The sequence below is a fragment of the Dysidea avara genome, chromosome 5, assembly GCF_963678975.1.
Source record: "Dysidea avara chromosome 5, odDysAvar1.4, whole genome shotgun sequence".
NCBI classification, from domain to species: domain Eukaryota; kingdom Metazoa; phylum Porifera; class Demospongiae; order Dictyoceratida; family Dysideidae; genus Dysidea; species Dysidea avara.
This window is the reverse complement of record NC_089276.1, coordinates 3,247,844-3,260,886: the sequence shown is the minus strand read 5'-3', so window position 1 is coordinate 3,260,886 and position 13,043 is coordinate 3,247,844. Positions and strand designations below refer to the sequence as shown.

The 13,043-nt window shown below is 37.6% G+C and overlaps 1 protein-coding gene across 2 annotated transcripts in view; it reads right to left on the bottom strand.

Annotated features, from left to right (window-relative positions):
* Positions 1-13,043, bottom strand: part of LOC136255731 (receptor-type tyrosine-protein phosphatase S-like) — a 133,059-nt gene that overhangs the window by 30,025 nt on the left and 89,991 nt on the right. For both annotated transcript variants that reach the window (XM_066048571.1, XM_066048572.1), the window contains one exon: positions 1,597-1,696. In XM_066048571.1, the coding sequence (XP_065904643.1) occupies positions 1,597-1,696 (100 nt within the window). The remainder of the gene's footprint in view (positions 1-1,596; positions 1,697-13,043) is intronic.

The window sequence follows — 13,043 nt, the reverse complement described above, 5'->3', positions numbered from 1 at the left end:
TATCAGACAATTTTCATTGATGTTCAAGCAAATTAAGCTTCAAATAGTCTTGAGTTATTTAGCTGGTTGCTGTATTAGAGTATTTCATTTCAATGCGACTGTTTTATTAGAGTAAATAATATTCAGTGACTGTTCTAATAGAGTTTCTGACTGCTCTATTAGAGTATCTCGATCTTTTTTAACGGAATTGTGCAATCTGTAGATTTTCCTACTGTCAAAGCTTTATAATCACCTCAAAATGCTAACATAATTCCTGATTCCCACACATACCTTTTATGCCCAAAATTATGCTGGCATAATCGCCGCATCCCTAGTTCAGGCTCAGTACTGACTTTTTCTGGTTGACAACCAGCCGCAGAGCTTTGAACAGCTGGCAGATCAGTGGAGTCAGCTCCTCCTTAGCACTAGAATGTAGTCCAAGTATATGACTAGCAATATACTCATGTACCGGAGTGCCCCACCACGGGTTTCATTATTTTGGAGAGAGCCCGCCCAGGTGTTTCGCTGATGGTGGCCTGTCTACTTTGCTTTCCCTCCAGATGGGTTCACAACCTTCCTTAGCGCAGCTGCCACTTCCAACCTTGCCTTGGCCTTTTCTCCAAAGTCTTCTCCAAATAAAAGGGGTTGAGATCCTTTAAAGTCAACATCTTTCATCAGTGTCTGTAGCTGGGGATTTAAGTGTTGCATGAGAGCCTAGGACAAGTGGTGTTGGGCTGCATCTGATGGCTGACTGTACAATAGGGATGGCTTCTTTATGGGTTAAGGATTCATCACCAGTGCTCTCCAGGATATAGCAGCAGTACTAGATGATACAATCGATCAATTGCAAATGGGCATGTCTACTATACTGCAATCATGCATAGGTAAACACCAACTAATGGCTAAAAAGGACATTTTGCATGCGTTCATTATCTATCACTTTATAAGGGGTTTTAAGGCTACAACTACAGTAGCAAGCTAAACTGTGATGATTTAAAAGTGAACATGGCATGTGAAGAAATGAACATTGATTGTGCAATATGAATAAGCTGCAATGACGATATGCCTAGGAGGTAAGCCACACTTTTGTGGGCTCATAGAATCCATTGGGAAACACCTTCATGATGTCTTTAAAAACTTACTTTATCTACAAAAGTCACTTTATGTCTTCAGCAACTAGAATAAACTTGAAACAAACTTACCTCCCATAAAAACCTTCTTCCCCGCATACAGGCTGATTACATGTTGCTCATGTAGGTTTGGAAAGACAAACAAAGAAACATACACATGTAATATGCTTTTCAGAAAACCATCTCAGGAAACAAGGTATGGTTATTGTTATTGTAGCTTTACAGTGACTAACACTGAAGGTCTGACAGCAACATGTGCTGCAGCCTTAGGATTACCTAACCTAACACACAAGAACTTGGACTTACACACATTACTTAACTTACAGTAGCTAACAATAAGAAAATAGGACAAAGAAAGGGAAAAAATGCACCTTAAACTAACGAATGCACAAGTAGCAACATGAGGAAAACATAAATTATGTTTCATGGTGCACAATTACAACAAATATTCACACCATTAAAAAGAAAACACTCATGAGTCACTCACATAATAGGACCATTAAAATCTGATGCCCGTTGTATTGTTATTTCTATAGTAGTAGCACCAGCATCGGTTGGCAACTGTGGTTGTTTGGGTATAGGAGGAGCTAGAGTAACACCATAAATCATATATCATTATTATCCCTAGAATACACAGAAATAAGTCGACACACAATTGTACATTAAAAAATCTAGGATAACTCAGAGCAACATGAATGCAGTGAATTTTTACATTTTAAAACCAAGTGCATACAAATCAGCTGGTTGTGCATACAAATCAGCTTGTTGTACAATGCAAAACAATGCTTGAAGCAGAGACAAATATAATGGTAGGTCACCAGACATTTGCCATCCAAATAGTCTTCATGTCTGAACACAAATCAGTTTGCTCAGACATAATGTCCTAGCTATCAAAAGAATAAGGGATGGAGCCTAAGGAATACAGTTTATCCCTCCAAAAACACCTTCACTGTAAAAAAAGGCACGTCCAAGAAACTCTGTAACTCCATGTAAAAACAGCTCAGCTGTACAAAGACGCCACGAAATTAACTGGTAACTGAAAGAGCTGATATTTGGAGCAGCCAAGAATCAATGTTACTATGATTACCAAAGTCCATGCAAGAATACTTTGGCTGTAAAACAGGCAAATGAAATTAACTGGCAACCAAAACGGCTGATATCTGAAGCGGCCAAGAATAAAAGTTAAGTTGATACTGAAAAAGGTGGCCAAATTACCAGCCAATTAGAGTTACAAAGAATTAATTTAGGATGTAGCAAGGGTGAATGTATAGAACACAGTTGACTGATTAAGATTCAATGTTGCAAGTTAATAATTGTAGTTAGTTGTATCAACTTAATTTTTATTCTTGGCCGCTTCAGATATCAACTGTTTTGGTGACCAGTTACTTTTATTTACCTGCCAAGGTATTCTTTAGGGATGAGCCTATTATGCTCAAAAACTTGCCTATTATTCCTTCCCGAACTTCTTAAAAATTTTCCTGAATATTCTTTTTTAATTCCCATATGGTCACCAATTATTCTTTTATTATTCATTTTTGTAATAATTGAACTGTGTTACAATATTTGAATGAATAATGTATTATTATGTACTGTATTGTCATTACAGGAAACTGAGCTGGCTAGTGACTATACAACTTGTAAAAAAGTTTACAAGAAATATGGTATAATTATAATAGTAAATGCAGCTATGTACAATGAATGCGCATGCTGTAGTATAGTGTTTCTAGCATACAAATTATTTACTGTTATACTGAATAATAAGTGAAGCTTCAAGATAATCTTCCAAAGAATTCAGTTGTTGTTCTCCAAAAGTGTTTTTTAAAAGAGAAAAAACACGTTCAGCTGCTGCAGAAGATGGTTGTAGAAGCAATAACTTGGCAGCGACCTCTTTCCAGTTTGGAATGTTATTGGCATGTTGCTTCCAAAAGAGCACAACATCTAAATCAGAAGAAATATCCTCAACAGCTGCCACATATTGAGGAAATTCTTGCTTGAGATTTGACAGCACAGGCTCTGTAATAAATGAAATCGTTGACAAAGATGTAAGTGGGATGGATCCTGGTTTTGTCTTGCTGATAAAGTGTGGATCAAACAGCCTAGCAGCTTTGAAAGCCTTCAATGGGACACTCATTATACTAGCTTGCAAATGCTCTTGATAGTAATTCAAAGCTAGTTGAATGCAACAATCTGGCATGTCTCGTCCATCTCAACTGCACATCTGTTTTACCTTTTGCAATTCTTTTAGTTATAGCGTTAACATTTGGGTAGCTTTCCATCACCACTGATGTGCTTAAAGCACTTATGATTTCATAACATTGAAAAACAAGTGGACCATCTCCTTCTAATTTATATGTTGCTTGCACAAAAGGCTTTCCAGCATCAACTATGGCAGCCAATTCAACCTTCAAAGTATTTAATTTTTGATGGTCAGAAAAATACCCTGCTAGCTTTTCCCTAGTGCTGCTTGAAAATTCTTCTTCATGATTTAAGAAAGATTGGACATCTCCAAGAAGTTTAAACAACTGATTAAGAACTTCCCACTTACTCCACCAACGAGTAGCAGAGTAACCTTGAACAGTTCGGCCTGTTTTTTGGCTTCATAACAATCTGGATTTTGGGCTATGAGCAAACAGACTGATCCAGTATGTCACAAACTCATTAAGTGTAGGTGTATTGAACCTCTCTCCTACTCGATCTAGCGTATGTGAAAACACCCAATTCCTTGAGCAAAAGGGTACATAACTTTCAGTGTGCGCATGGCCACTACATTAGTGGAAGCACAATCATGCATTACAGCTAAAACATGCTCAAACCCTACACCAAACTCAAGTGACAACGAGTTTATGACCTCCCGGCAATTTCTTCCCTGCTTAGACTTTTGGCTAACATGTGAACTTTTATTAGCCTTTGGCAAACAAGCCAATCAGAGTCCACATAACGAATGACTAGTACAAAAACCTCACCCAGTCTTGAAGTGCCATCAAATATCACAGACAAACATTTCCCAGAAATTTCATTCTTTATTCTCTCTTTTTCTTGCTGCAAAATTAGAGGAACCACATCAAACATTCTTCGTCGATCTGTTAATCGAAAACCATTTTCTTCAAGCAACTCTCTAAAGTGCGATACCTTGCTTAGTGGGATCCCAGCTGATAAAAAAGTACGAGCCACTTTAACTCTGAAAATTCTCTGGCTATCAGGAAGGGTCTCACCCTTGGGATGAAGAGTATCATGTGACTTCAGTGCCTTTGCAATTTCCATATCCTTCTTCTTTTGATTTTCTAGGCGGGTTTTCCCTGACGAGTGCTTTGCTGATTTTATATGTCCATTTACCACGCTGCATTTCACTGACAATTCTTCTCTGCAAGCCAAACAAAACAGCTTGTTATTTGACACCGAAAAACATTCTTTAGGGTGCTGCTTAACTCGATGTTGTGGTGTTATGGACTTGGGATCGCTCGAACATAAGCCTCTCGATCTTTTTTTCCCCTTTGGTGGTTGGTTGCAATCAATCTTACGTTTACGAGATAACTCTGAAGCAGTAGGCCTGTGCAAGCATTCCATCAGTGATCTAGCTTTAGTTGAGGCATCCGAGGATTTCGAGCTAGAGCTCGATTTTTCTGGGGCAGCCCACGAATCTGTATCTTCGCTTCGATGCGTGTCATCTCCAAGGGTCACGTCAGAGTAAGACTCACTGTTTATACTATCTTCATCATTAATAATGTTATCATCGTCATCAGACTTATCAAGAATCTTTGAAACAACCGATGCACCTGGATCCGCCATTTATAATAATAATAACACCGATTATTCTTGTATTATTCTCGGAAATGGCCTATTATAATTCTGGAATTATTCTCGCCAAAATTGTAAGCCTATTATTCTTAAAATTATGCCGGCATATTAGGCGCATGCCTAGTATTCTTACATGGACTTCGTAAAAACTTTGGTAATCATGGTTAGTTGTAGTAACATTAATTCTTGGCTGCTCCAGATATCAGCTCTTTCAGTTACGAGTTAATTTCATGGAGTCTTTTTCTATACCTGAGCTGTTTTTACATGGGGTTACAGATCCTTGGATGCGCCTTTTCTTACAGTGAAGGTGTTTTGGGAGGATATCACTGATTTTTGTCAGTTATATAATTTATAGACTCAATGGTCAAGCAATGGGGGTGTATGATGAATTCTGCTTTGTAGTGGTGTTGTGATCAAACAAATCTGTTGATAAGTGGTGAGCATATAACATACAACAATCCTATAGTAGCTGCAAATTTTTTTATTAGGACAAGGGCCAGTGGAAATTACTGCAATTTACTGGTCAGGCCAAGTAATGGCTATAGTCGGGGTTATCAAAGATGTGTGTAGAGCACTTATTTGCAAATCATGCTTTTCTAGGTGATTTTGGAGAATGCCACCATCTTGAAATAGCAACTCTGAGATTGCATCTGGGATCTGGGAGTGTTTTCAGACAGAGATGTAAATATTCAGCTAAATTGTTCGATTACTGTTCTATTAGAGTACAGTGAAACCTGTCTAATCAGGTCACTGCATAAAGAGGTCACCTATCTAAACTGACCATTATAAGTCCCCACATATGCCAACTGTGTACAAAGTGACCTGCTTAATGCAGCAACCTCCTTACTGAGGTCAGAAAATTTTGTCCCTATGATGACTGGAATAGACAGGTTTCACTGTATTATATTGCCTGACTGTTCTATTAGAGTATATCAATCATTTTGTACTTATCAATGAATAAAACCTGCTACAGCTACTGCCATAGTGGCCGTAGTGTCCTGAGGACAACTTATCAACTTGGTTTTCCACTTGTAGAGCAAAATGCTTTGCTGAGGGTTATGAAAGAGATCACAAACATTAACTACTATTTTTATTTCACTACATACAGACACACGCTTACATCACATACAAGCACAAGACACACAAAATGTGCAAACACTATACACTCATGTTCACACACATATGTACACTGTACTTGACGTACACAAGTTATTATCACATCTCTTGAAATGCTCTTGTAGGTGAGCTGGTAGTGCCTTTACTAGGTGGTAAAAAGGTCTTTAGAAAAGAAAATTGTGTTGTACATTCTGTTTAGTGCCCATTTATTACACATGTCACTCCATAGTTAAGCCATGAGGATCTACCAGCCTGGAATATTATATATTCTTTTTTAATTCAGTGCCAACTGTCAGATATCCAAGCAAGTGCCTTTGGGGTGTACGTATTTTAATTTCAAATGACTAGAGTAAAAGTACGCTTCACCACTCTATTGAAATCTAGTTACAATACGACAACTGTTTATTATTCGTACGTTCCTCTCAAGACATGGACTGCCATCAATAATAATAATATAAATCACATATCACATGTTTTCACTTTCCAGTTGAGGTGTTGCTGTACAGGGACTTTCCAAGAAATTTCACCTAAATAGGTCACGTGATAATTGTCAGTCAGGTGAACTTATTTATTTCCATTACTGCACCATAGAGCTTGTGTTGTGGCTTTCATTAATCATTATGTGTATACCATGGTGCAACAAAATTTGTAACGGATTGCTGGGATGTGGTTCGTGATTTGCTGGTGACTGTGTATGAGCTTGTGTTGTGGCTTTCAAGTTTTGTAACACATTGCTGGAATGTGGTTTGTGGTTTGCCGGTGACTGTGTATATGAGTTGGAGTTATTCCACACAGCTTGCACAATATTCAAATTTCATGGATGTCTACATGACGACACAAGATTAAGTGAGATTAGCAGGCACTGAACTTTACCTTGAATTAAACACACATGCAACTAACCTGGAACATCAGTCGCAACAACTCGAAGAAGTTGAATGGATATCAAAGAGTCGAGAATACTGATGTACTCAGCTCGTCGTGGAGGTTCAGTAATGAAAAGAGGAGTGGAAATTCAGTAACGAAAAGAGGAGTGGAGAAGGTTTAGTAACGAAATGTCTTGAAAGATTTCATTCGCCTTCTTAATGTACTGATTCATCCATCTTAAGATATTCTCTAACTGAACGATGAAAGTTTCATACTACTATGCAAATTTATAAAATACTGCATAAGTCAGCTCCAGTGCATCTCCATAATATGTTTGAGTATGCTATCAGTATCACAGGATGTGCAAGCAGAAATGTACATTGTTTCTTTTTCCACAAATAAACACTAATTATGGGAAATGCAGTTTCTACTCTCGTGGAACTACCTTGTGGAATGCTTTGCCAACAGCCTTATATGACCCAACAACATTTACTCAATTTTGAAATAGTTATTTAAGAACATTTTAGTGATGTTAGTTTGTACATAAGTAAATGTGTGTGTTTATGATGTACGTTGTGTGCAGGGCATAGCTGAACAAGTTGATGTTGAGCTACTTCTAAAAACCAGGTGTCATGCAGCTAGCTAACTCATCTGGAATTAACCAACTATGTATTACTATTTTACTATGTTGTGCCATAGATACTATAGTATACTTGATATAGTATCTATGGTTGTGCAATAATACATAATTAATTTATTGTAATTCTCGGATTTCGTAATTCATGAAATTTTTATTCCCACAAAGCTGCCTCCCTGTTAAAATAACAACTGAAAAAAAAAACAAAAAAAAAACAAGGAGTGAAGGTTCAGTAAAAAAAAGGAGGAGTGAAGAAAGATGAAGCTAGTATCAACCTGTAGTATGTAAAGTGCCACATCGCCTCACACTGATTAACCGCATGTATACGATTGGTTTTTAGACATCTGCACTGACTAGTGCGAATTCACTGAGACCAAGCTGAAAACTTCTGGTGGTACCAACTTGAGTAGCAGCAAATACCTGTATTGTCCTGCTAGGAAATATCTCATGGAAGGATTGTTGACAAGGTGTACTCGTACAGACCAAATAACTCTCAGTATTGTCACTCTAGTGCCAATTTAGACATCATCAGAAGTCCCCGGAACTGTAGGTGGAAGAAGTAACCTAATGTACGTACGAATAAATACTCATTCACATTGCATACTGGTTTAAATAACTGAAGTAATGTACAGTGAAACCTGTCTAATCAGGACACTGTGTAGTAAGGTCACCAACCAACTTGTAAATCCTCATATGTGTCATTTGTGAAAAAGTGACATAGATTTTGGGTGTGTTGTATTTGATGCCCACCTGTCAGTTATTTTTAGGTAATCTGGTCATAGTATGCAGTAGTAGTCGGATGTGGTCATGGTACATGCATAACTTTGGACCAGGTAGGAAGTCATGAATTTCAGGTCAGTTTTCATACAAAGGAATTGTGTTATCTTGTGTGTTCTTTTTATAGTCAATTGTATATGGACTGTAGTGACATCAAGGGTGTAGTGAACATCCAGGACAGTCTATGTATGTACTAAGGAATATAGTTGTTTATTATTTCTAGATCAGGGGTACTGTTATGATGATACCAAACTAATACCCCGGTCAGTTTACATGTCATGCTTATAAATATATTTTCCATTATCCTGATTTTAGGCATATTGTATTTAATGCCCACTTGTTGATTTTTGTAGGCCGATTGTGTCGTCAGATATCCAAGCAAGTATCTTTGGTGTTGCAACTGATGTTCCAGGTTAACTGCATGTGTGTTTAATTTGAGACAAAGTTCAGTGCCTGCTTGTTCTTTTACAGGTCTCAGTGTTGTCATGTAGACATCCAAGAAATCATCACTGGTGTTAAACTATTTTTAGTAATGTCTTGATGTTGATATTGATTAAAGTTGTGTTCTGTGTTGTAATAGCATGGTTGTATGTTTGCCTTATATTTTTATGGATTTCGTGGCTATCTGAAATTTGAATATTTGCGTGCAAGTTGTGTGGAACAACCCCAACTTATATACACAGTCACCAGCCAACCATGAACCACATTCCAGCAATCCATTACAAAATTTTGTTGCACCATGGTATGTGCATAATGATTAATGAAAGCCACAACACAAGTTCCATGGTGCATATTACATAGAGATGGTATAGGCTTGTTGCCTTTTGTATTCACCTTACCTATGTGGTTAATCTTAAATAGAGAAATTGAAGATTATGCTTAAAACACCTTCCCTAGTGACTTTGTTCTTCACACCTGAGGTTGGTGATGGTCCCCTTTCTTAAAAACAGGAATCACATTTGCTTCTTTCCAGTCATATGGAAGAATCCTTTCAGCTAAGACTTTCTATAAATTTGGTAGACATCTGGCAATTATAAATGCTCTTCACACCTTGTTTATAAGATATCTGGCAATTATAAATGCTCTTCACACCTTGTTTATAAGACACCTGGTGATTATAATACTCTTCACACCTTGTTTATAAGACATCTGGCAATTATAAACGTTCGCATGGGGTGTGGCACTAAATGGATTCTGTTTAAAATGCTATCCCTAGGGAACTTATGGTTCTGCACACTTTCACAACTTGTTTATCAGACGTTAGAGTTTGTGTCTTTAAAAGTTATTGTACGGATTAGAGGTTTGATCAAAGAAAATATGTATATTGGTAAACCAGAATTAGATAATGTCAGCGCTAGATGGACTGTACAAACACGGCTATGTTGTAACATGACGGTAGGTGTAACATAAGGTAGTGAAATATATGTAAATATGCCTATTCTTATTTTATTTTAGTGAGGACAACTGTTTTGTATTTTAGCGAGTCGCAAGAAGAAAGAAATAATAAAAAAATGAAGGAAAAAATTGAAATTTTGGCTGCTTGTAGCTCAGAAATGGCTTGAGCGATTTCCTTCAAAATTTGGAATGTGGACTCCCCTAGCTGGCGGGCAATTCTGCAGCAAATTTGGTTCCAATTGGATAAGGTATCACCGAGATACAAAGGTGTGAAAATGACGTTTTCTTTCTTCTTGTCAATATACCCACGGTGTGTCGTACCGGCTTCTTGGGCCGCACAACACATTATCGTGTGTCTTGATACAGTAGAAATATATCATACAGTACAATATAACTTAGAAAAGGAGACATTAGTAGAGCTAGTAGAATCCTTGGCTGAACTCTCTAAAGGGTAACTTGGTAGTGGCTAAACTCTCCAAAGGTTGACTTGTTCAAAGTTGAACTCTCCACAGGGTAAGTTGTTTGCAGCTGAACTCTCTTCAGGGTGACTTGTTTGTATCTGAACCCTCTACAGGGTGATGTGTTTGTGTTGAATTCTCTGGTGACTTGAACTCCCTATTGCAGGGGCGGATCTAGGATTTATAAAAGGGGGGGGGGGGGGGCTAACTCAAGGTACTAATCTCTTGGGTAGAGGTGTGCAAAGCATGCTGGAACTAGGGGGGTCTGGGGGCATGCCCCCCAGGAAAATTTTGAAAAATAGATGCTAAAATACTGCAATTTGGAGACATTTCCACTTAAAATTCATATCTAGATATTTTATATACTGCCTTTAGATTATAGGTATGGCTCACTGAAGCATTTTGCTAATGGAAAAGTTTGGGTAGGTATAGACAACTAAGTACATGATGCACCCCTCTCACAATTGCACAACACTGAATAGGTGCTTGTTAGAATAATAATGTTGAAAGTGGAAAATTTTGAAATTTGAACAATACAAGATTGAATTTGAGAGCATTTTCAATGGAAATTGTGTACCTGAATTAAGTATTACCATACATATTAACTACACAAGTAGATGCATGAATGAAACCCTTTAAACAGACTAATGCACTTCATTGTATGTATAAGTGCAGGCAGATTTGGAAAAATTCCATAACAGAACCAACTACATGTTTCCAGTGAATGTTCTATTAGAGTAGTTAGCTGACTGCTCTATTAGAGTTTCTCGATCTTGTACACCTCCAATGTTGATCTGGGCCCTTGCTGCATAAACGTTAGCATAAATCCACTGATAATACCTTGGAAAGATGTTTATAAGGTGGTTTTATGAGTATTTGTATTATTAGTGATCATATAATTATGCTAAGACAAAATTTCATTATAATACTCAGCATATTGATCAAGTAAAGCCTAAATATGAAGGGGGGGGGGTTGGATCCGCCCCTGTATTGGGTGACTTGTTAGCTGAACTCTTTACATGGTGGCTTGATTGCAGCTGAACATTCTAATATAATGACTTATTATGTAGCTAAATGTTCTATTAGGAGTTTGCACTACGTTTTTTTACTCCATGTACAGACCGATTTTTAAGTCATTCCTTCAAGTGGTTTACCCTGTGGCTGTGACAAAACATTGTCATCACATTCTTCGAAAATCGTATATAACTTCCTTGTTCTTAATCCTATGTGCATGAAATTTGGAATTTTAAGTCAGGCACTATAGAGCTACAGATGCGTGAAGACGGTGTTTTCTTGGTTTCTGTAAAATATACTCTTGACTGTCGCGTGTCCACACTGGTTGTATTTGGCCACACAACACACTATCGTGTGTCTTGATTAGTGTTTTAAATGTGAATGAAACAATAATGATTTAATGATTTGAGGGAAACTACATCAGTTCAAAGAATTGCTTTTCAGCAGTGCCCTAACCAAACTTAACACTGTATACCATAGTGTAGTAAAACATTTCACAAGTCTAGAAGAAAAAACTCCACCAAAAAGCTAGGCTAAGGTTGGTGAAATACATATGCAACATTATTATTTGAAAGTACAACTGCGAAAAGTTTAGTTTCTGGGTTTTCCCCTGTCTATTGTTCTAATGTACTGTTTTTCAGTTGTTGAATCAACTGTGAACAGCTGAGTGAAAACCAGGAATTTTTGCAATATTCTATTTTGCTATAAAAACATACTGAAATGAACTGGGTAAAAATATGTGTGCTACATGAAAGTTTTATACAAATTTTAATCACTTTGATATGTACGGAAACAAAGCTCAAATCAATAAAACCTATACACCACCAGATTTTCGGAGTACCAAAAGCTTTGTTTCATGTTTGTACAGCGTATGTTGCATGAGTTATGGGTGCTTGATTATGATTCAATAGAAATAAAGTTTACTGTTGTCATTTCATTGTTAGAATCTTTGTCCAAATGTTACTAGCTGATATTGGAGACTCAGTCGGATGTACAACAGTTGAAGATTTCCAGAAACTTAGGGTGAACCAGTGTTTTACTATCTACTTGTGGGTTGTCACTGCATCCCAACCAAAACGAGTTCAAGACATGCTGGGATATCAAGCTGTGATCATAGATGACAGGATGTGGTATGAAGGAAGGGGCTGGCTAAACTATGATCGTCATTTCTGTAAGTCAGCAGCTGCTGATCCACAAGGAAGTGGTCTTCATTAGATAGTAGTGATCTCTGGCATAAGTGCTTCACCAGTTTAAGAAGGCAGTCTGTCCAATGTAAATTTTGTCAGATGTCAACACATACATCCCCAGAGTGCATCTGGACTCCTAATCAGCAAAGTTCGAAACAGGCATCAACTAGTGATATTCCAAAGTACAACATTTCTTAATTTGTGTGTACTATAGACCTTCAAGATTTATGAGGGAAGCACAGCTTAATAAGTCTATGCATTGATTTTGTCAGATTTGTATTTGACTGCCTAGTTAGTTCATGTTGAAGGACACGGGAGAGCACTTTTTGTGCTGCTACTGAGAAAAAGGAACACATAGAGCTGTTCCACAGGATGAGAAACCATAAGAGCCACAGCAGCTTAGTACTAGGTTGCATCTTGTAGAATTGTGCTGCATGATCCAATCTATCCAACCTGTATATTGCATACTGACCTTATCAGGCATTTTTCTGTGGGTTGTTCCCATTCCTGCTTTCCATTCCCATCCCATTCCCGCTTTCCTCAAATTCTACTTACCTGTACTTTGGTACCACCCATACATAGCACAAACATACAAGTAACCAACCCATAGTTACCGTACATGTACACACATTTCAACATGTAGGGGGGTAAGGCTTGGCACAATAGTCATAGGCAAATTAGATTCACCCAA